The sequence below is a fragment of the Nerophis ophidion genome, linkage group LG12 (genome assembly GCF_033978795.1).
Source record: "Nerophis ophidion isolate RoL-2023_Sa linkage group LG12, RoL_Noph_v1.0, whole genome shotgun sequence".
NCBI classification, from domain to species: Eukaryota; Metazoa; Chordata; class Actinopteri; order Syngnathiformes; family Syngnathidae; genus Nerophis; species Nerophis ophidion.
In genome coordinates, this window is record NC_084622.1 from 6502858 (window position 1) to 6526399 (window position 23542).

The 23542-nt window shown below is 39.7% G+C and overlaps 1 protein-coding gene across 8 annotated transcripts in view; it reads left to right on the plus strand.

Moving 5' to 3' along the window:
• Positions 1-23542, plus strand: part of LOC133562911 (FERM domain-containing protein 4A-like) — a 182992-nt gene that overhangs the window by 119412 nt on the left and 40038 nt on the right. For all 8 annotated transcript variants that reach the window (XM_061916742.1, XM_061916739.1, XM_061916744.1 and 5 more), the window contains exons 5-11: positions 5340-5424; positions 7855-7911; positions 8388-8410; positions 15515-15598; positions 15670-15735; positions 15821-15878; positions 16073-16159. In XM_061916742.1, coding sequence (XP_061772726.1) covers positions 5340-5424; positions 7855-7911; positions 8388-8410; positions 15515-15598; positions 15670-15735; positions 15821-15878; positions 16073-16159 — 460 coding nt within the window. The remainder of the gene's footprint in view (positions 1-5339; positions 5425-7854; positions 7912-8387; positions 8411-15514; positions 15599-15669; positions 15736-15820; positions 15879-16072; positions 16160-23542) is intronic.

Below are 23542 nucleotides of genomic sequence, written 5' to 3' on the forward strand. Positions count from 1 at the left end.
ATTTGAGTTCTTTTATTTTCACACATGTGGAGCTTGAATTTGTAACTTAGAGCAGCCCTTTTGATTTATATAAATTTGGCATAGCAGGAGGTTATGATATATAATCACAATATGGATTTATATTATAAAGTCATGGACAAACTGCATTTGGATGTTAAACAGTAAAAGTAATGTTTTAACCCCGCCAAGTGTAAACATTAAACAAGTAGCATAGTTGTATGCCTGCCTTCTCTCAGCGCAATTCAGTTTAAGGCAGAGCGAACAAAATAACAGTTTTAAGTAGAGATGTCAGAAAATATCGGACCGCCGGTATTATCGGCCGATAAATGCTTTAAAACGTAATATCGGAAATTATCGGTATCTGTTTCAAAAAATAAAATGTATGACTTTTTAAAACGCCGCAGTGTACACGGACGTAAAGGCACTGCCTTTGCATGCCGGCCCAATCACATAACGCCTGCAGAGGCCTTTAAATATCTACAACATTTGACAGAGTACAAGAACAACTTTGCTATCTTCAACTGGTTTTAAATGCAGAGAAAACAAAGTGTATGTTTTTTACCACATCAAAAACTGTAAGATCAGCACTGTGTGAAAACATTTTAACGAGAAATGGGCAAAAAATTATGTTAGTATCTTCTTTTAAATATTTGGGATTTTTAATTGTTTTAAGGAGCACATTCAGTATGTTGTAAAAAAAAACCTGAAACTTTCACTTGGATTTTATTATAGAGAGAAGTCTTGCTTTTCTTTTACTGTGAAACAGAAATTGGTGGAAACAACCTTTTTACCTGTTATTGACTACGGAGATGTGTTGTACATGAATGTTACTGCTGGTTGTCTCCACAAGCTGGATAGTGTGTACCACAGGGCACTGAGATTCATCACCAACCGCGCTCCCTTACTTACCATTGTGTCTTATACTCAATGTTTAACCGGACATCTTTATGTGCTCAGCGCCTAAATCATTGGTATGTTTTCGGCGCCTAAATCATTGGTATGTTTTCATCTACAAAACCAAGTCTTTGTATCACTCCATTTTATCTATCTTGTATTTTAACAAAAAAACAAGGAAGTCACAATCTGCGTTCAATGAATGTTCTTCAGTTTGTCATCCCCAAAGCAAAAACTGAACTGGGCAAGAAAGCATTTAGGTTTTCAGCACCGAAGGCTTGGAATAACCTACAATCCAATATTCAACTTCAAACCCTTGTTACATTAAATGATTTTAAAGCTTCTGTGAAAGGATTGCAGTCTACCTTGTCTGTATGCACATGTGTCATATTAGCAAGTTTTAATGTTGTAGATGTGATGTTTTATGTGTGGTTTACTGTTTTTATTGTAACCTTGCTGCTGCCCTCTTGGCCAGGTCTCCCTTGGAAAAGAGATCTTTGATCTCAATGGGATTATTACCTGGTTAAATAAAGGCTAAATAAAAAAACTAAACATAATATCTACGGCTATTCGCACACTCAAGTGAATGCAAAGCATACTTGGTCAACAGCCATACAGGTCACACTGAGGGTGGCCGTATAAACAACTTTAAAACTGTTACAAATATGCGCCACACTTTGAATCCACACCAAACAAGAATGACAAACACTTTTCGGGAGAACATCCGCACCGTAACACAACAGAACAAATACCCATAACCCCTTGCAGCACTAACTAATCCGGGATGCTACGATATACACCCCTTCCCAACCCAGTCCACCTCAACCTCCTCATGCGCTCTCAGGGAGAGCATGTCCCAAATTCCAAGCTGCTGCTTTGAGGCCTGTTTAAAAAAAAAAAGCACTTTGTGACTTCAATAATAAATATGGCAGTGCCATGTTAGAATTTTTTTCCATAACTTGAGTTGATTGATTTTGGAAAACCGTGTTACATTGTTTCATGCATCCAGCGGGGCATCACAACAAAATTAGGCATAAAAATGTGTTAATTCCACGAATGTATATATCGGTATCGGTTGATATCGGTATCGGTAATTAAGAGTTGGACAATATCGGAATGTCGGATATCGGCAAAAAAGCCATTATCGGACATCCCTAGTTTTAAGTGTTCGAAAAATTTGACTAAAGATAATTAATTCATCGTTGTGGTGAAGAAGGAGCTGAGCCGGAAGGCAAAGCTCTCAATTTACCGGTCGATCTACATTCCCATCCTCACCTATGGTCATGAGCTTTGGGTTTTGACCGAAAGGACAAGATCACGGATACCAGCGGCCGAAATGAGTTTCCTCCGCCGGGTGGCGGGGCTCTCCCTTAGAGATACATTAGGGTGAGAAGCTCTGTCATCCGGGAGGAGCTCAAAGTAAAGCCGCTGCTCCTCCAAATGGAGAGGAGCCAGATGAGGTGGTTCGGGCATCTGGTCAGGATGCCACCCGAAACACTTCCCTAGGGAGGTGTTTCGAGCACGTCCGACCGGTAGGAGGCCACGGGGAAGACCCAGGACACGTTGGAAAGACGTTAGGAAGACTATGTCTCCCGGCTGGCCAGAAGAGCTGGACAAAATGGCTGGGGAGAGGGCAGTCTGAGCTTCCCTGCTTGGGCTTTTTCCCCCGCGAACCGACCTCTGATAAGCAGAAGAAGATGGATGGATGAATGGATGGATAATCAATTTGAAAATGAGTCCTTGAGCTGGTAGTCAGGTGGTACTAATAGTGTTTCTTTTGTCACCTTCTGTCGCCCTGTTAGCGTGCATCTTCGTGTTTCCCACTGGTTCTTGAAACTCTTCAAAAGGATGTTACATTGTTTATAGTATAACAGTTCAAAATACATGAATATTGTAACTCACAATACAAAGGTCCTGGGATCAATCGTAGGCTCAGGATCTTTGTGTGTGGAGTTTGAATGTTCTCCCTGTGTTCTCCGGGTACGCTGGCTCCCTCCCACCTCCAAAGACATGCACCTGGGGATAGGTTGATTGGTAACACTAAATGGTCCCTAGTGTGTGAATGTGAGTGTGAATGTTGTCTGTCTATCTGTGTTGGCCCTGCGATGAGGTTGCAACTTGTCCAGGGTGTACCCAGACTTCCGCCCGAATGCAGCTGAGATAAGCTCCAGCACCCCCCGCGACCCCAAAAGGGACAAGCGGTAGAAAATGGATGGATGGATTTTGTTAGCGATATATAAATAGTGTACTGTTGAGTTGGGGGTGTGCTTTCTAAAATGTGACTCCAGTTAAAGGTTTCAGTCGCTCATTCTCTGCTATAGCTCAGTCCAATCGCAGACGTCACTCTCTCTCACACACACACACGCTCACACAAACACACACAAAAGAAGAACAATCAACCCAAATGTCAACCCTGAATCCATTACCAGTCCAGGCATATTGTTTTTACTAGCATAACATACTGATGTTTTGTGTGTCCAACTTTTGGTGTTTGTGTTTATGCATGATAAATGTCAGGCTGACCTGTGCACATTTCCAATCAAGAGTATGGCTTTAATTAAACGGTATAAAATATTGATTGGGTTTTCCCCTTGCAGCTCAATTGATAAAGCAATAGGAGCCCTCATTTATTGATTCCCTCATAATCCTTTACAATCACTGTCTATAGACTCGCACAGTACACAAGCAGTGGTATTCAGAGTTGACCTGGCATCTTTGTACATGGATGTTTATTTGAGAGTAGCTTGCAAGCCTACCAGCATAGCTTCCCTCTGGGCGTGCATGAATGCATCCACGAGCTAAATTTAGAATACATTATTACGTTACTTCCCTGGTCAACCAGAAGTGGGTTACTGTGCTTTGGTCTCAGCGTGTGTGTGTGTATGTACGTGTATTATTGCAGTACATGCGAGTGGAATCACTACAAGATGTTGACGATGCACGCACAATGTGTGATAAAGTGCATCACATGCACATTTAGAGGGTGTGTGTGTGTGTGTGTGTGTGTGTGTGTGTGTGTGTGTGTGTGTGTGTGTGTGTGTGTGTGTGTGTGTGTGTGTGTGTGTGTGTGTGTGTGTGTGTGTGTGTGTGTGTGTGTGTGTGTGTGTGTGTGTGTGTGTTTGTGTGTGTGTGTTTACAAGGCAATAAAGTGAGATGGGAAATGTTTTATGAGGGTGAATGTGAGTCACACTTAAATACAGAGAGATAGTGCCCTCTTCTGGTCATTTTGGCCATTAGGCCAAAATGACTTATTTATTATCACAACATTATGAGATCTTTCACAGGATCTGTAACAAAATGTCTGTCTTTATTGTGCATGGATTGTAATATGTGTTACCTTAAATTAGGCCACACAAGGGAGACAACATATAAGAAATAGCTGTTACAATGATTCCATTCCTGTGATGTTGTGAATGGAATGTTAGTGCATTGGTTCTCAAATGGGGGTACGCGTACACCTGAAGGTACTTGAAGGTATGCCAAGGGGTACGTGAGATTTTTTTAAAAATATTGTAAAAAATAGCAACAATTCAGAAATCCTTAAATTATGAATGTAAGTTCCTAAACTGTGAAAAGAAATGCAACAATGCAATATTCAGTGTTGACAGCTAGATTTTTTATGGACATGTTCCATTAATATTGATGTTAAAGATTTCTTTTTTTGTAAAGAAATGTTTAAAATTAGGTTCATGAATCCAGATGGATCTATATTACAATCCCCAAAGAGGGCACCTTAAGTTGATAATTACTTCAATGTGTAAAAATCTTTATTTATAATTGAATCACTCGTTTATTTTTCACAATTTTTAAGTTATTTTTTTATCTTTTTTTTCCAAATAGTTCAAGAAAGACCACTAGAAATGAGCAATATTTTGCACTGTTATACAATTTAATAAATCAGAAACTGATGACATAGTGCTATATTTTACTTCTTTATGTCTTTTTTTCAACCAAAAATGCTTTGCTCTGATTAGGGGGTACTTGAATTTTTTAAAAAAATCACAGGGGGTACATCACTGAAAAAAGGTTGAAAACTACTGTGTTAGTGTAAGTCAGTTAATAGCTTAATATTATACTTAAGTCCGTCACACAGCGCACATGAAGGATGAACAGTACAGTGCAGTAATAAAAACAGTAGAAGCAAGAATTAAATGGAATGGTAACAAAAAAGAGAGAATAATTACTTAGCTTTATCCTAACCAAGGCTTTGTTATCTTCACCAGAAGCTGCACCTTGTACCTTAATATTATGGAAATTAGCATAAGCCTTCAAACGTGTAACTGGTTTATTTATATTGGTGAACTGAACTGATTTACTAGGGTAAAGAAGTTTTCAAAACATGCACTTTTTCTGTAGGTAATATTGCATGTTTAGTTTAGTAAACAATTGTGTCACTGAAGACTAGTTGGGCAACTGGTTGACTTTTTCTTTTTGTTAATTTTCAGGTTCTACATTGAAAGTATTTCATACTTGAAGGACAATGCCACGATTGAGCTGTTTTTTCTCAACGCAAAGTCCATCATCTACAAGGTAAACCAGCTCAATTCTCTCAGTTGATCTGACAAATAATGTCCGGGTTTCATTCCAAAGCGTGTTTTTCCCCTAGGGACTTCTGCTGAAGAAGAAGTTAAGTGGGGGTGTATTGGATTACACTGGAGTCATCAGGGTTTTGAGAGGAGGCAGCCACTTCATAATATTCTATTTGGCTGACTGGTAAAAAAAAAAATCAAAACAAGGCCTTCAGAGAATATGAATCAATTGCATCAGCTGTTACCCACCATATGATTTATTTGAGCAATCAAGAAATGATTTGTACCATTTATGGCCACCTGCTCTTTTGTGGCAGAATAAATGCTGCTTTTTGGAAGAACTTGGTGACAAGCAGTTAGTGGTGGCGTCCAGAAGGGGGCACACGTGAATCAAAATATTGACTCCCTTCCATATGATAATATTGTTTAGGATATCTTTTTTTCCAGAAATCTGAGAACTTTCTCTTATACTTGATAGTTTGTTTCTGTTTAATCCCCCGCTGAACATCTTTTGGAGACTATTTCATCCTATTAAAAACCCCGTTTCCATATGAGTTGGGAAATTGTGTTTGCAAATCATTTTCAACCCATATTCAGTTGAATATGCTAAAATGACAACATATTTGATGTTCAAACTGATAAACTTTTTTTTGTGCAAATAATAATAATAATCATTAACTTTAGAATTTGATGCCAGCAACACATGACAAAGAAGTTAGGAAAGGTGGCAATAAATACTGATAACGTTGAGTAATGCTCATCAAACACTTATTTGGAACATCCCACAGGTGTGCAGGCTAATTGGGAACAGGTGGGCGCCATGATTGGGTATAAAAACAGCTTCCCAAAAAAGGCTCAGTCTTTCACAAGAAAGGCTGGGGCGAGGAACACCTCTTTGTCCACAACTGCGTGAGCAAATAGTCAAACAGTTTAAGAACAACGTTTCTCAAAGTGCAATGGCAAGAAATGTAGGGATTTCAAAATCTATGGTCCATAATATCATCAAAAGGCTCAGATGGACTGATGCATAGTGGAAAAGTGTTCTGTGGTCTGACGAGTCTACATTTCAAATTGTCATCCGGACCAAAGGGGAAGCGAACCATCCAGACTGTTATCGATGCAAAGTTCAAAAGCCAGCATCTGTGATTGTATGGGAGTGCATTAGTGCCCAAGGCATGGGTAACTTACACTTCTGTGAAGGCACCATTAATACTGAAAGGTACATACAGGTTTTGGAACAACATACGCTGCCATCTAAGCGCCATCTTTTTCATGGACGCCCCTGCTTATTTCTGCAATACAATGCCAAGCCACATTCAGCACGTGTTACAACAGCATGGCTTCGTAAAAACAGAGTGCGGGTACTTTCCTGGCCCGCCTGCAGTCCAGACATGTCTCCCTTTAAAAATGTGTTGCGCATTATGAAGCGTAAAATACGACAGCATAGACCCGGACTGTTGAATGACTGAAGCTCTACATGAAACAAGAATAGGAGAGAATTCCACTTTCAAAGCTTCAACAATTAGTTTCCTGAGTTCCCAAATGTTTATTGAGTGTTGTTAAAAGAAAAGATGATGTAACACAGTGGTGAACATGCCCTTTCCCAACTACTTTGGCACGTGTTGCCATTCTAAGTTAATTATTATTTGCAAATTTGCAATTTAATCAGTTTGAATATCAAATATCTTGTCTTTGTAGTGCATTCAATTGAATATAGGTTGAAAAGCATTTGCAAATCATTGTATTCCGTTTATATTTACATCTAACACAATTTCCCAACTCATATGGAAATGGGGTTTGTATATTGTTCATATCCCCAGTGAGACAGACCCTTTTTAGAAGCATCACTACCACACGTACACATTCATTTGTGATATACAGACCCAAACATTATGTTTTGTAGTGTTTGAATGGGGGGACACGGTGGGTGGTACACTTGGGGTCCATCTCGTGTTTCATCCCGGCTGTCTGATCCCACCAAAGCAATTAAAAGGTGGATTGTAAAGAGAACATTCCTGGCATTCTTGATCCACTATTCACTTCTCGACCACCCAGCCACATTTATACACACTGAACTGTGTAAAACCACAGGAAACGAACAACTGCATGAAGAATGCATATGCATATCAATAATAAGTTATTAATAAAAAATATATATAGATTTTGTGTCTTCCCTGCCGCTAAATCCCCTCCCCCAAGCCGCTACCTAATCTTCAAGCTCCATCCACATCCCACACAAGAGGTCATGAAATCAGAGACAGCTAAACAGAGGAGCGCTTGTAGGCAGATGAAAAGAATTACCAACCAGTCCCGGGGCAACGCATGAACATCAGAGAACATTTCCATGTTCCACGCCCCATGTTGGCACAGTGTCTGATTTCCCCAACACGGTCCTTCACGTCCCACTCATGTCTCTTTTTCCCTCTCGTAGGAGCTCATTGAAGTGGACAGCGAAGTCGTCTTTGAGCTGGCGTCCTATATTCTCCAAGTAAGATAAAGTGCTCTCCCCCTCCCCACGCACACTTGATCCAAGGAAACAGTCATCCTCCATAAAGTAGCCACAAGTGTTTGATGCTAATTGACGATGATCAAACCCCTTATTATGTAATGCCCTCATCTGACTGTCAGTGATCGCGTGAAGATGCTTCCAAGTTTAAATTCTAAACTGTCTTTGTTGGCTGCCATTTAAATTCCTAGCTGCCCACAGCTTCTTCTAATGTAACCCAGCAGCAGAAGCAGCTGGGTGACGCTTTTAGTTCACACAATCACAACATAGTGTGTATGCCTGCCCGTATGCAGGTACATATCAGGTATGGCCTTCCCTTTAAAGCTTTCAGAGATGACTATTATCATGTTTCTCTGTGATTGCAGTGTAGAATTCTAGAGTTCACATTCACCAAGGAAATGTTGTATTGTGTGCTTGCTTGGTTTCTACTCATTCATAGAGCTGCTTTGTTTCCACAGGAGGCTAAGGGTGATTTCACCAGGTAAGATAACTTCCTGATTTATGATGTCCTATTAGGGCTGGGCGAAATGGCCTTTTATTAATATCTCGATATTTTTAGGCCATGTCACGATACACGATATATATCGCGATATTTTGCCTTAGCCTTGAATGAACACTTGATGCATATAATCATAGCAGTATGATGCCTCTATGTGTCTACATTAAACATTCTTGTTCATACTGTATCAATATATGCTCATTGTAAACTTTCATGGAGAAAGGGAAATCACAACTAAGTCAATTTACCAAAAGTGTATTTATTAAACAATTATTAATCAGTGGCACAGACATTCATGTCATTTCCAAAACAAAAAGTGCAAGATTGTCAGAGACATTTTAAAACAAGCTATGAATGCACTTTTGTGCACTCATAGCGAAACAACACTAAATTAAAGTGCACTTTTTTTACCGAACGCCACTACAATAGTTTAAAACAAATAAAGTGCACTTTTGTACATGATGTCACACAAGATATTTCAATAAGTGTAAAATAAAAATGAGCTGCATAATAGAAAATCAAATAGTATATGTCCTTTGGATGTTATCTCCTTCTGTTGTTGAATATTTTTTTCATACCGTGTTGATCTGGAAGTAGTTGCTTCGGCATTTTTTTGGTGTGGCACCGAACGGAGATGTTGACATGCGGAGTTTCAAGCGCTCCTTATTCTCTAGCGTACTTACTTACTTAGGCCCATCGCTCCCAATGGAGCATAGGCCATCAATGACTCCTCTCCATGCAGCACGGTTTTGGGCTGTCCTTTCCGCCTCTCCCCAGCTGATTCCCAACCTCTTCAGCTCCGCCTCAGAGTCCCGCCTCCAGGTGTTTTTAGGCCGTCCCCTCTTCCTCTTTCCCTGTGGGTTCCACGTCAAGGCTTGCCGTGTGATGGTAGTTGCTGGTTTCCTAAGGGTGTGCCCAACCCAACCCCACTTTCTCCTTAGTATTTGTTTCTCCACTGGCTCCTGATTCCCTTTCCTCCAGAGTTCCTCGTTGCTGATTTTGTTTGGCCACCAAATCCTGAAAATCCTCTTCAGACAACTGTTAATAAACGTTTGTAACCTTTGTACGGTCTTCTTTGTCATCCTCCACGTTTCAGAGCCGTAGAGAAGGACGGATTTTATGTTTGAATTGAAGATCCGGACTTTGGTTGTCATAGATATCTCCTTGGAGGACCAGATGCTCTTCAGGATGATGAAGGCTGCTCTTGCTTTTCCAATTCTCTAGCGTAGGGGTCCCCAAACTACGAACACGGCCCGCCAGCGTCCAAAACCCGGCCCGCAGGGAGTCCCAAGTTAAAAATATAAATTAGTTATTTTATTTTTTATTTATTTTTGTTTTAATCTGTCCTTTGTAATCCATTTTACTCTTGTTACTCTTAGTGTCTCCTAGCCGCTCAGGGAAATCCTCCATCCATCCATTTTCTACCGCGTATTCCGTTTTGGGGTCGCGGGGTGTGCTGGCGCCTATCTCAGCTACAATCAGGCGGAAGGTGGGGTCCATCCTGGACAAGTCGCTACCTCATCGCAGGGTCAACACAGACAACATTCACACTCACATTCACAGGCAAATCATATTGTCGAAAAATGTATTTTTTCATCGATAAAACTTGACATTATCAGCGGCAAATGCTCGCTCTTTCAGTCAATAAGTTCGCGAGGATTTTATATTTATACATATATACACTATAAAAACAGTACCACTTTTTATATTTTCCTTTGTTTGTTTGGTATTGTAGCAACATTGTGGTTAATGTTTTGGAAACTTGTGTATGCGTGTACATGTGTGTGTATGTATATATATGTATATATATATATATATATATATACTGTGTGTGTATATATATATATATATATGTATATATACATATATATATACACACACAGTATATATATATATATATATATAAATATATATATATACATATATATATATACATATATATACATACACACATGTCAAATTGTTCTAACCCAATGCGGCCCCCGAGTCAAAAAGTTTGGGGACCCCTGCTCGAGCGGGCGACTTTTCAAATGATGCTAAATTTTTTTGCCGCATTCTTGTTCAACATCTTCCCGCTTGAAGCCAAACCACCGCCAGACGATGGACCCCGTGCTGTTTTTCTTGGGAATTAATTCTTCCTTCATTTGTTACCAGATTCGTACCTTCTCTGTCTCATATTACCACCCGCAGTGCATCACAGCTAACATTAACATGCCGTTGCCTGTCTACTCCACAGGAGCGTGTGACCTTGCACACGTGACGTATGCAAGAAGGTGCACTTGTTTTAAGTGTCTGTGAGAAGGAGAGACAGGAAAGAGTGTAATGCCCGCAGCTAAAAGTAATTGCGTGAGAACGTATACTCGAATATAACCGTATAGTAATTTTCTATATCGCACAGAGACAAACCCGCGATATAACGGGTTTATCGATATATCGCCCAGCCCTATGCCCTATGCTGATTATGATCATTGAACAATTTCAACTCCCTTTTCCACAAACACTGTGAAGTCATCATTAAAATAATTAATTACAGCATATGCAATGAAAAAGTCATAAATAATAAATGGCCATTACAGTTATTGTTTTATTTGTGACAATATAGTGAACTCTTCCTATAATAGTGGAAAACACACTAACATTGGACATGCTTTAGCCCAGTGGTCACCAACGCGGTGCCCGCGGGCACCAGGTTGTCTGTAAGGACCAGATGAGTAGCCCGCTGGCCTGTTCTAAAAATAGCTCAAATAGCAGCACTTACCAGTGAACTGCATCTATTTTTTAAATTTTATTTATTTACTAGCAAGCTGGTTTTGCTTTGCTCGACATTTTTAATTCTAAGAGAGACAAAACTCAAATAGAATTTGAAAATCCAAGAAAATATTTTAAAGACTTGGTCTTAACTTGTTTAAATAAATGCATTTATTTTTTTACTTTGCTTCTTATAACTTTCAGAAAGATAATTTTTTTAAAATCCAACCTTAAAAATGATTTTAGGATTTTCAAACAAATAAACCATTTTACCTTTTAAATTCCTTCCTCGTCTTTCCTGACAATTTAAATCAATGTTAAAGTATTTTTGTTGTTTTTGTAAAGAATAATAAATACATTTTAAGTTAATTCTTTATTTTAGCTTCTGTTTTTTCGATGAAGAATATTTGAGAAATATTTCTTCAAACTTGTTATGATTAAAATAAAATAAAAATATTCTGGCAAATCTAGAAAATCTGTAGAATCAAATTTAAATCTTATTTCAAAGTCTTTTGAATGTCTTTTAAAAAAAAAATTCTGGAAAATCTAGAAGAAATAATGATTTGTCTTTGTTAGAAATATAGCTTGGTCCAATTTGTTATATATTCTAACAAAGGGCAGATTGGATTTTAACCTATTTAAAACATGTCATCAAAAATATATATTTATTGTGAGAAATCATTAAGATGATCAGTGTTTCCACAAAGATAAATATCATTAATTATTAATAATAACATAGAGTTAAAGGTAAATTGAGCAAATTGGCTATTTCTGGCAATTTATTTAAGTGTGTATCAAACTGGTAGCCCTTCGCATTAATCAGTATCCAAGAAGTAGCTCTTGCTTTCAAAAAGGTTGGTGACCCCTGCTTTAGCCAATCCCGGTCAATATGTGGAATGAAGATGAATGTAGGTCCCACACAGTCAATCTAGAAGGGGGAACTTTGTTGTTTTCCATGATGCCTAACACGTTGTTCTTCCGTCACATATCTGTGATGTGTGACATATTGCTAGCCTCAACCTCTTTTCTTGGAGCAACAAATCCTGACACACTCGGGGCGGAATGTAACGAACTCCAGTGACATTCCTTTTACCCTCCTCCCTACTTTTTTCTTTGCCCTCTCCGTCATACACACCCTAAAAGCCGCAGAGCCCCCCCCCCCCTTAAAGCTATATGTGGCTTTTCCCAGTAACTCTACCTTACGAACCGTTTACTCTTTCAATTAATGATACGGTATGTTATGTGCGATGCGTTTCAGACAATGATTGACAAGTTACATTAAAAAACATCAAGTGGTTACAGTTGCCCAATTCAAAGTGTCTAAAAAGGAGCAGGAAGAAGTAGAGTTGATCTAATCCTATGTATTACTGATAATTCCCACATATCATATTTTGCATGTTGACAATATTTTGTTTGCTTACACTTTGTCATTTAAAAGAAAGAAAATTAATTTAAGAAAAAAGAAGATTTGTAAAGTATGGATAAATATAGAAATGTAATTTAAAAAATGAATTGTTAATTAACAGGCAACAAAAGAGAATATCAATGTTTTATCTCTTGAAACACTGCACTAGAATAAAAGGATGATTTAAAAAACATTTAGTCAAATATATCAGATAACATTGGTGCAAACGTGTAATCAACAACAGCTGTAACCATCAAAATTCTTGCAAGTGCTCGACTATGACCTTGAAAATGTGCATTTAGAAGGTGATAAAATAGTCATGTGCCAGCTCTTCGTTAGCCATCAACAGTTCACACATTAAAGAACAGCCGTGCAGACTGTTGCTGGGAGCTCTTTAAGCTCTTGAACGGCCGTGTTCCAAGGGCTTCCCCCAATTCTCTGGGGCTTGGCAGACAGACTCCTGGATTAGATCGAGGTTTCATGACCTCTTGCCAACAGCGGTCTGAAAGCGGCGTCTCGGACCAAGTTTCTTTGGCTCTCTTTGTGTCTTTCCCTCTTCCGTGTCTGCTCCTTTTCCTTTTTAATCTATGTAAAATACGCTTTGTTATTTCTTTGTTACTTGATTCTTCCTCGTCTCCAACTGCCTGCATGTTGAACTCCTCAGTCTCCGTAACAAAGAGCTGTCATTCGAACTTGAGTTAAAGTAGTGCGTCCAAATTTACAAACCCCGTTTCCATATGAGTTGGGAAATTGTGTTGGATGTAAATATAAAGGGAATACAATGATTTGAAAATCCTTTTGAACCAATATTCAATTGAATGCACTACAACAGGGGTGGGCAACCCAAAATGTTGAAAGAGCCATATTGGACCAAAAATAGAAAAACAAATCTGTCTGGAGCCGCAAAAAATTAAAAGCCATATTACATACAGATAGTGTGTCATGAGATATAAATTGAATTATGAGGACTTAAAGGAAACTAAATGAGCTCAAATATACCAACAAATGAGGCATAATGATGCAATATGTACATACAGCTAGCCTAAATAGCATGTTAGCATTGATTAGCTTGCAGTCATGCAGTGACTTAATATGTCTGATTAGCACACTCCACACAAGTCAATAACATCAACAAAACTCACCTTTGTGCATACATGCGCAACGTTATAAGTTTGGTGGACAAAATGAGGCAGAATAAGAAGTGGCATAAAAAACGTCCTAGAAAGTGGGAGAAAGTTATGCATGTAAACAAACTAGGGTGAGTTCAAGGACGGCCAAAATTAGTAGGACAAAACGTCGCTCTCCAAATACTCGAATCAGTGAAGCATGTTTAATACAAACAGTGCGCTTTATAGCAATTAGGGAGGTTTGTGTCATGTTTGTCCTCCTACAGAAACCAAATTAAAACAAAAAAACATGTTTTTCCCCCTCATCATTTCCATTTTTCATATATTTTTGAAAAAGCTCCACAGAGCCATTAGGGCGGCGCTAAAGAGCCGCATGCGGCTCTGGAGCCGCAGGTTGCAGACCCCTGCACTACAAAGACAAGATATTTGATGTTCAAACTCATAAACTTGTATTTTTTTTTTGCAAATATTAATTAACTTAGAATGGCAACAGGTGCCAAAATAGTTTGGAAAAGGCATGTTCATCACTGTGTTACATCACATTTTCTTTTAACAACACTCAATAAAAGTTTGGGAACTGAGGAAACTAGTTGTTGAAGCTTTGAAAGTGGAATTATTTCCCATTCTTGTTTTATGTAGAGCTTCAGTCGTTCAACAGTCGTATTTAACGCTTCATAATGCGCCACACATTTTCGATGGGAGACAGGTCTGGACTGCAGGCGGGCCAGGAAAGTACCTGCACTCTTTATTTATGAAGCCACGCTGTTGTAACACGTGCTGAATGTGGCTTGGCATTGTATTGCTGAAATAAGCAGGGGCGTCCATGAAAAAGACGGCGCTTAGATGGCAGCATATGTTGTTCCAAAACCTGTATGTACCTTTCAGTATTAATGGTGCCTTCACATATGTGTAAGTTACCCATGCCTTGGGCACTAATGCACCCCCATACCATCACAGATGCTGGCTTTTGAACTTTGCGTCGATAACAGTCTGGATGGTTCGCTTCCCCTTTGGTCCGGATTTGAAATGTAGACTCGTCAGACCACAGAACACTTTTCCACTTTGCATCAGTCCATCTGAACCTTTTGATGATATTATGGACTGTAGATGTTGAAATCCCTAAATTGTTTGCAATTGCACTTTGAGAAATGTTGTTCTTAAACTGTTTGACTATTTGCTCACGCAGTTGTGGACAAAGGGGTGTACCTTGCCCCATCCTTTCTTGTGAAAGACTTGAGGTTTTTTTGGGAAGCTGTTTTTATACCCAATCATGGCACCCACCTGTTCCCAATTAGCCTGCACACCTGTGGAATGTTCCAAATAAGTGTTTGATGAGCATTTCTCAACTTTATCAGTGTTTATTGCCACCTTTCCCAACTTCTTTGTCACGTGTTGCTGGTATCAAAACTAAAGTTAATGATTATTTGCAAAAAAAAAATAAAATGTTTATCAGTTTGAACATCAAGTACGTTGTCTTTGTAGCATATTCAACTAAATATGGGTTGAAAACAATTTGCAAATCATTGTATTCCGTTTATATTTACATCCAACACAATTTCCCAACTCATATATGAAAACGGGGTTTGTATATAAAATACGCTTTATTATTTCTTTGTTACTTGATTCTTCCTCGTCTCCAACTGCCTGCATGTTGAACTCTTCAGTTTCCATAACAAAGAGCTGTCATTCGAACTTGATTTAAAGTAGTGCTTCCAAATGTAACAGACTTACTTAAAAGCTCTTTGAACCATTCTGTGGATCTAACACTAATGTCGTTCAACATAACCGAGCCCTGTTCCTTCCTAGTAATGATGCAACCAGGTCTGACCTGAAAAAGCTGCCTGCTCTGCCCACCCAGGCCCTAAAGGAGCACCCATCCCTTGCCTACTGGTGAGTGACCAACCACATATCTTCATGGCCCTCTTCTCTCACCTACCTAATCATACCTTCCTCTCTCCCAGTGAGGAGCGGGTCATAGAACACTACAAGAAGCTCAATGGGCAGTCCAGAGGGCAGGCCATTGTAAAGTAAGCCTCGACGTGTCTCCATCACTTTGGACTATGACGGTATTCTGCGAAAGTCTCACACGTGTTGTCTGTCTCCTCCTCACAGCTATATGAGCATTGTCGAGTCCCTTCCCACATATGGAGTACATTACTACGCCGTAAAGGTACAATTTTACTACCCTTCCTTCTTTTTCCCCCCACTTTTCACCACATATGTTGTTTTTCATGCTGGATTTGCAAGTAGGCAGTTTGGGTCTTTGGGAGTCAAGGATATTTGCTGGCATTATTTCATGTGATGTCAACCCCTCCCCATGCTCACATGTGATGTTTTATATTGTATATATGTATTTTGTGTTAGGATAAGCAGGGGATCCCTTGGTGGCTGGGCCTGAGCTATAAAGGCATTTTTCAGTATGACCATCAGGACAGAGTCAAGCCCAGGAAGGTGAGATGACTGTCAAAGCCACAGCTTCAAAAAGTGTTTAAAGTGTGCAACATTAATTATTAGAGATGTCCGATAATGGCTTTTATCGACATTCCGATATTGTCCAACTCTTAATTACATATTCCGATACCAATGTATACAGTCGTGGAATTATCACATTATTATGCCTAATTTTGTTGTGATGCATTAAACAATGTCAAAAGGTTTTACAAAATAAATCAACTCAAATTATGGAAAAAAATGCCAACATGGCACTGCCATATTTATTATTGAAGTCACAAAGGAATTTGGGACATGCTCTCCCTGAGAGAGCATGAGGAGGTTGAGGTGGGCGGGGTTGGGGGGTTGTATATTGTAGCGTCCCGGAAGAGTTAGTGCTGCAAGGGGTACTGGGTATTTGTTCTGTTGTGTTTATGTTGTGTTACGGTGCAGATGTTCTCCTGAAACGTGTTGATCATTCTTGTTTGGTGTGGGTTCACAGTGTGACGCATATTTGTAACAGTGTTAAAGTTGTTTATAAGGCCACCCTCAGTGTGACGTGTATGGCTGTTGACCAAGTGTGCGAAATTTGTGAGTCCCCCAGGAAAACCGGGAGGGTTGGCAGGTATCACTGGGAGACACAACTGCTCTCTACTTTTCCCTACGTCCGTGTACAACTCCGTACAGCGGCTTTTTAAAAAGTGATACATTTTACTTTTTGAGACCAATACCAATCATTTCCGATATTACATTTTAAAGCATTTATCAGCGGATATCGGCAGTCCGATATTATCAGACATCTCTATTAATCATCTTTTATTTCATATAGTGGTAACTAATAACAAAACACAAACATGACCAATTTAGCACTGTTTACACTTAGCCTTTACCACAAAACACACTAAACGAACCGCCTCTTTACTCTCATCCAGTAGCAAAGATGTTTACGTTTTCAAATGTACAATAACCATCATATTATCTCCTTTACTTTAATATCAAAACAATACATACTCATACTATATATGTATTTAGTTTGGATGTCTTTGCAAATAGGAATTTGGGTCATTTTATTGTGTAGTACCCTCTCTTGACTCAATTGATCGATTGATTGAAACTTTTATTAGTAGATTGCACAGTTCAGTACATATTCCGTACAATTGACCACTAAATGGTAACACCCGAATAAGTTTTTCAACTTGTTTAAGTCAATAGTCACCACTGTGTTACTATTCCAACGGTGACTAAGACCATGTGTTGGAGAACAACTCTGACAAATGCCAGTGTCTGGAGATGTTTAGCATCCGCACACTTATTTCTTCAGTCACCTTTGGCTCCTACTGGTTATGGGGCATTGATCACTGACGCTCTGACAGGGTGTTAATAGGTTTAACAGCATCTTTGCGTACTGAACGGCCACCAACACACTCTTAAGACCCCATGAAAATGTATATACTTCCACAGGAACTGGACTGAGCTAAGAACTTGCCATCCTGACTAATACATCCTGTCTACCGCTGCTTTCCTGTTTGCTGCCAGTAGTCATCAAGGCATGCTTTTATTACTGTGAGAAGCTAAGTCAGGTTGAAGCTGTAGTTTTAAGAGGTTAAATTGGGTTGAAGTTAATTGTAGGTTCAAATGAAAATTAGATGATTTCAAACCCTTAATGTGGTTTTGGTTCTTGCATATCACATATAGGTTGGCAGAGTGAATAAAGACAGTTTGTAGCTTTTCTTCAAGAAAAAGTCAACAGGAAACTTGAGGGAGATGGGCTGTCAGCCAGCAAGGGAGAGCAGAAGCAGTATACAGCATTCCTGCATTGGTGACTTATCAAGCATTACAGTTACCATAGCAACAGCCAGTATGAGCTGCTGGTCGGTTAAGCCTCAGCGCTGACCTGCACATACCCCCTTCTTCCTCACAACAATTTTCCCATAGGAAATCATGTTACAGTCGACCCTTGCCACATGAAGCTTCAAATAATGCAGCTTCACCACATTGAATCTTTTTTAAAGTATAATTTATATATGTTTGGGTCCTAAATTAAGCAATGCTAAGCATAAACATGGCGAAATAAACTAAAAATATCAATATCACTGTAGTATTGGTCACTATAGGAGACCAAACCATTCAAGGTGCTGTTCAGTATCGTGGCTACTGATTGGCTCAGCCTCATACAGCATTACTACATTGGATTCAAATAATCTCAAGGCTAATATTTCATGTCTGGAGGTCTCTCATAATAACCTATTTGGAATATTTTTTATGCCCTAGCTTTGAAAATATTAGATTTATAATTATTGATTTGCGTTTTTAATAGGCACCAGCGCCCCCTGAAACCCCAAAGGGAATAAGCAGTAGAAAATGGATGGATGGATGGATGGATTTGCATTTTTTCATTATCATTATTATTATAATATAAAATTCAATTAATATTCAAAAATAATACATTGAGTTGAATGATAAATGCAATTATAAATATGGAATAATTATTAGAATATACAAACCCCATTTCCATATGAGTTGGGAAATTGTGTTAGATGTAAATACAAACGGAATACAATGATTTGCAAATCATTTTCAACCCATATTCAGTTGAATATGCAACAAAGACAACGTATTTGATTTTCAAACTGGTAAACTTTTTTTTGTGTGCAAATAATCATTAACTTTTGAATTTGATGCCAGCAACACGTGACAAAGAAGTTGGGAAAGGTGGTAATAAATACTGATAAAGTTGAGGAATGCTCATCACACACTTATTTGGAACATCCAACAGGTGTGCAGGCTCATTGGGAACAGGTGAGGGCCAGGATTGGGTATAAAAACAGCTTCCCAAAAATGCTCAGTCTTTCACAAGAAAGGATGGGGCGAGGTACACCCCTTTGTACAGAACTGAACGTTTCTCAAAGTGCAATTGCGAGAAATTTAGGGATTTCAACATCTACGGTCCATAATATCATCAAAAGATTCACAGAATCTGGAGAAATCACTCCACATAAGCGGCATGGCCAGAAACCAACATTGAATGACCGTGGCCTTCGATCCCTCAGACGGCTTTGTATCAAAAACCGACATCAATCTCTAAAGGATATGAGCTCAGGAAAACTTTTAGAAAACCACTATCACTAAATACAGTTTGTCGCTACATCTATAAGTGCAAGTTAAAGCTCTAATATGCAAAGCAAATGCCATTTATCAACAACATCCAGAAACGCCACCGGCTTCTCTGGGCCCGATATCATCTAAGATGGACTTATGCAAAGTAGAAAAGTGTTCTGTGGTCTGATGAGTCCACATTTGAAATTGTTTTTGGAAACTGTGGATGTCGGTGACCAAAGAGGAAGAGAACATCCCGACAGTTCTAGGCGCAAAGTTGAAAAGCCAGCATCTGTGATGGTATGGGGGTGTATTAGTGGCCAAGGCAGGGGTAACTTACACATCTGTGAAGGCCCCCATAATGCTGAAAGGTACAAACAGGTTTTGAGCAACATATGTTGCCATCCAAGCAACGTTATCATGGACGCCCCTGCTTATTTCAGCAAAACAATGCTAAGCCACGTGTTACAACAGCGTGGCTTCGTAGTAAAAGAGTGCGGGTACTATGACTGGCCTTCCTGTAGTCCAGACCGGTCTCCCGTCGAAAATGTGTGGGACATTATGAAGCGGTAAATACGATAGCGGAGACCCCGGACTGTTGAACGACTGAAGCTCTACATAGGGCTATATAAGTAAACATTGATTGATGATTGATTGATAAAACAAGAATGGGAAAAAATTCCACTTCCAAAGCTTCAACAATTAGTTTCTTCAGTTCCCAAACGTTTATTGAGTGTTGTTAAAAGAAAAGGTGATGTAACACAGTGGTGAACATGCCCTTTCCCAACTACTTTGGCACGTGTTGCAGCCATGAAATTCAAAGTTAATTATTATTTGCAAAAAAAAAAAATGTTATGAGTTTGAACATCAAATATCTTGTCTTTGTAGTGCATTCAATTGAATATTTGCTGAAAAGGATTTGGAAATCATTGTATTCTGTTTATGTTTACATCCAACACATTTTCCCAACTCATATGGAAATGGGGTTTGTAATTTGCGGGAATTCATTTGTCGCGGTCATGTCCGGAAACAATTAAGAGCAGTAACGAGACTGCTATAATTCAAAATATCAGTTCCAGGGTCAAACTGTTGCCATCATAAAATTAATATTCATTGTACAGTAGGGCTGGGTGATATGGCCTTTTATTAATATCTCAATATTTTTAGGCCATGTCGCGATACACTATATATATTTCGATATTTTGCCATAGCCCTGAATGAACACTTGATGCATATAATCACAGCAGTATGATGATTCTATGTGTCTACATTAAAACATTCTTGTTCAGACTGCATTAATATATGCTCATTTTAAACTTTCATGCAAAGAGGGAAATCACATTTAAGTTAATTTTCCAAAACTGTATTTATTAAACAGTTATGGCACAAACATTCATGTAATTTCCAAAACAAAGTGCAAGATAGTCAGAGACATTTTAAAACAAGCTATGAGTGCACTTTTGCGCATAATGTCACTAAGATAACATATCAAAACAACACTAAATTAAAGTGCACTTCTTGTACGGAATACCACTACAATAGTTTAAAACAAATAACGTGCACTTTTGTGCTTGATGTCACACAAGATATTTCAATAAGTGTCACAAAAAAATTAGCTGCATATCAAATATTATATGTCCTTCGCAATGTGGTAGGTTCCTGCGGGCGTTATCTTTTTCTGTTGTTGACTATTTTTTTCATACGGCGTTGATCTGGAAATAGTTGCTTTGGCATTTTGTGGGTGTGGTACCGAACGGACATGCTGACATGAAGAGTTTCATGCACTCTTCATTCTCTAGCGCAGGGGTCGGGAACCTTTTTTTTTTATTATTATTTTTTTTTCCAGGATGGCGCTGCTGTAGTGGCTGCTGTAGGCAGGAGCTCTGTGCTCTTGTGTCATCCTTTTGTGTTTCCCTCTTGTTTTCATGTGTTATTATATTTTTTTGCATTTTGGTCCGGGACCCTTTGGGACTGTGTGACAAGGGGTGGCACTTTCGTGACCTCTGTGGTGCTTTTTTTGTGGACTTCTGGATCTGCCTCCCGGGAGCCTTTTGGCCATGGAGACCAGCTGCTGGGTCTCTGCCACACCAGAGTCTGTTTGGAGGGACTGGAGGAGATGCGGATGAGGGGACAGGGCTGCGGAGTTTGGAGGGACTGGAGGAGGTGCGGATGAGGGGACAGGGCTGCGGAGTTTGGAGGGACTGGAGGAGGTGCGGATGAGGGGACAGGGCTGCGGAGCTAGCACTGAGCGCTGGGACGGAGAGGCTTCGCGGTGTCTCGACTGGGTGAGCAGGTGTCGGACACCTCAGTCACCTTGGACGTATCCTCGCTCATCCATGCGGACTGGACACTGGCCGAGAGTGGAGTCGGCTGTCTTGGTTGCTTTGTTGGGTCTGCTTCTGTCTCTGGCCATGCTCCCTCCACCCCAGCGGACGATGGCGTGGAACACCGCAGAGGCCATCACAGTGTATATCTTTCTTTTACTTTTTATTCATAGCTGTATGTAGAAGTGTCTGGTTGTATCTGCTGCTTTAATGTCTTTAATGTCCTCTGTGTTCTTTGATGTTAGATGTTTCCCTCTTACACACATGTAAGAGGGGTGTGTACTATGGCTATGAGGTTTTTTTTGTTTTTTTTCCATTGGCTTCAGTCTGCACCCCCACTCCAGGGCCCAGGCTAAGACCGATTTTTTAAATTTTATTTTAATCTTCTATTCTCTCTCTCTCTCTCTCTCTCTCTCTCTCTCTCTCTCTCTCTCCGTTGGTTATTTATGCGTCATATAACGTACACTTTACTATTCTTTATATATTTTAAATTGCCTTTCAAATGTCTATTCTTGGTGTCGGATTTTCCATCCATCCATTTTCTACCGCTTATTCCCTTTTGGGGTCGCGGGGGGCGCTGGCGCCTATCTCAGCTACAATCGGGCGGAAGGCGGGGTACACCCTGGACAAGTCGCCACCTCATCGCAGGGCCAACACAGATAGACAGACAACATTCACACTCACATTCACACACTAGGGCCAATTTAGTGTTGCCAATCAACCTATCCCCAGGTGCATGTCTTTGGAAGTGGGAGGAAGCCAGAGTACCCGGAGGGAACCCACGCATTCACGGGGAGAACATGCAAACCCCACACAGAAAGATCCCGAGCCTGGATTTGAACCCAGGACTGCAGGACCTTCGTATTGTGAGGCAGACGCACTAACCCCTCTGCCACCGTGAAGCCCGGTGTCGGATTTTATCAAATAAATTTCCCCCAAAAATGCGATGTATATTTGTTTTTTTACTTCTTTATTATGCATTTTCGGCCAGTGCGGCGTATACTCCGGAGCGATTTATAATCCGAAAAATACGGTACTTATTACCATTAATGCGACATCTTGAACAGATGCGATAGAAAACGGATGGTTGGATTAAAATGCAGGAAAATGTTTTATAATTTGAACGTTATTTTTAGCACTGTGATTACCAGCAGAATTATTAATTACTTATCGTGTTAGGCAATGTCAGCTAAGATTTATCTGATAGCCAGATGCAGTCATCAAAAGAGCAGCATCTGGCTTTAGAGCCATAGGTTCCCTACCCCTGCTCTAGCGGGTGACTTTTCAAATAATGCTACAAATTTTCAGTAGGTAATACTTTTTGTAGCAACGCTTTTGGCGCATAATCGTTTGACATCTTCCCGCTTGAAGCCAAACCACCGCCAGACGATGGAGCCCGTACTGTTTTTCTTGGGATTTAATTCTTCCTTCATTTGTTAACAGATTGGCACCTTCTCTCTCTCGTATTACCACCTGCACCGCACCGTTAGCATCACAGCTAACGTTACCTATGTCGCTACCTGTCTGCTCCGCGGCAGCGTGTGACGTTGCACACGTATGTAAGAAGGTGCGCTTGTTTTAAGTCTCTGTGAGAAGGAGAGACAAGAAAGAGTGAGAAACGCATGCAGTGTAATGCCCACAGCTAAAAGCAACTGCGTGAGAATGTATACTCGAATATCACGATATAGTCATTTTCTAGATCGCCCAGCCCTATTGTACGGGCAATATTTTAAGTACCACTTTGGTAAAGTCACTGTCATACAAGTATAAAAAGAAAGTCAACATTTAAGTTAATGTCAAACGTCTGTATAAGTTTTGATAATCATTTGATGATCATTTAAATGTAAAAGAAATATGTTTTTTTAATAGAAAAAACTAACTAGTAGAAACATATTCACCAGTAACAATTTGTTGTGGAATCATCAGCCTGGGCACCCTCAGCATGCACGATTCATTGTACTCTGAAGACCTTGACTCTGAAGAC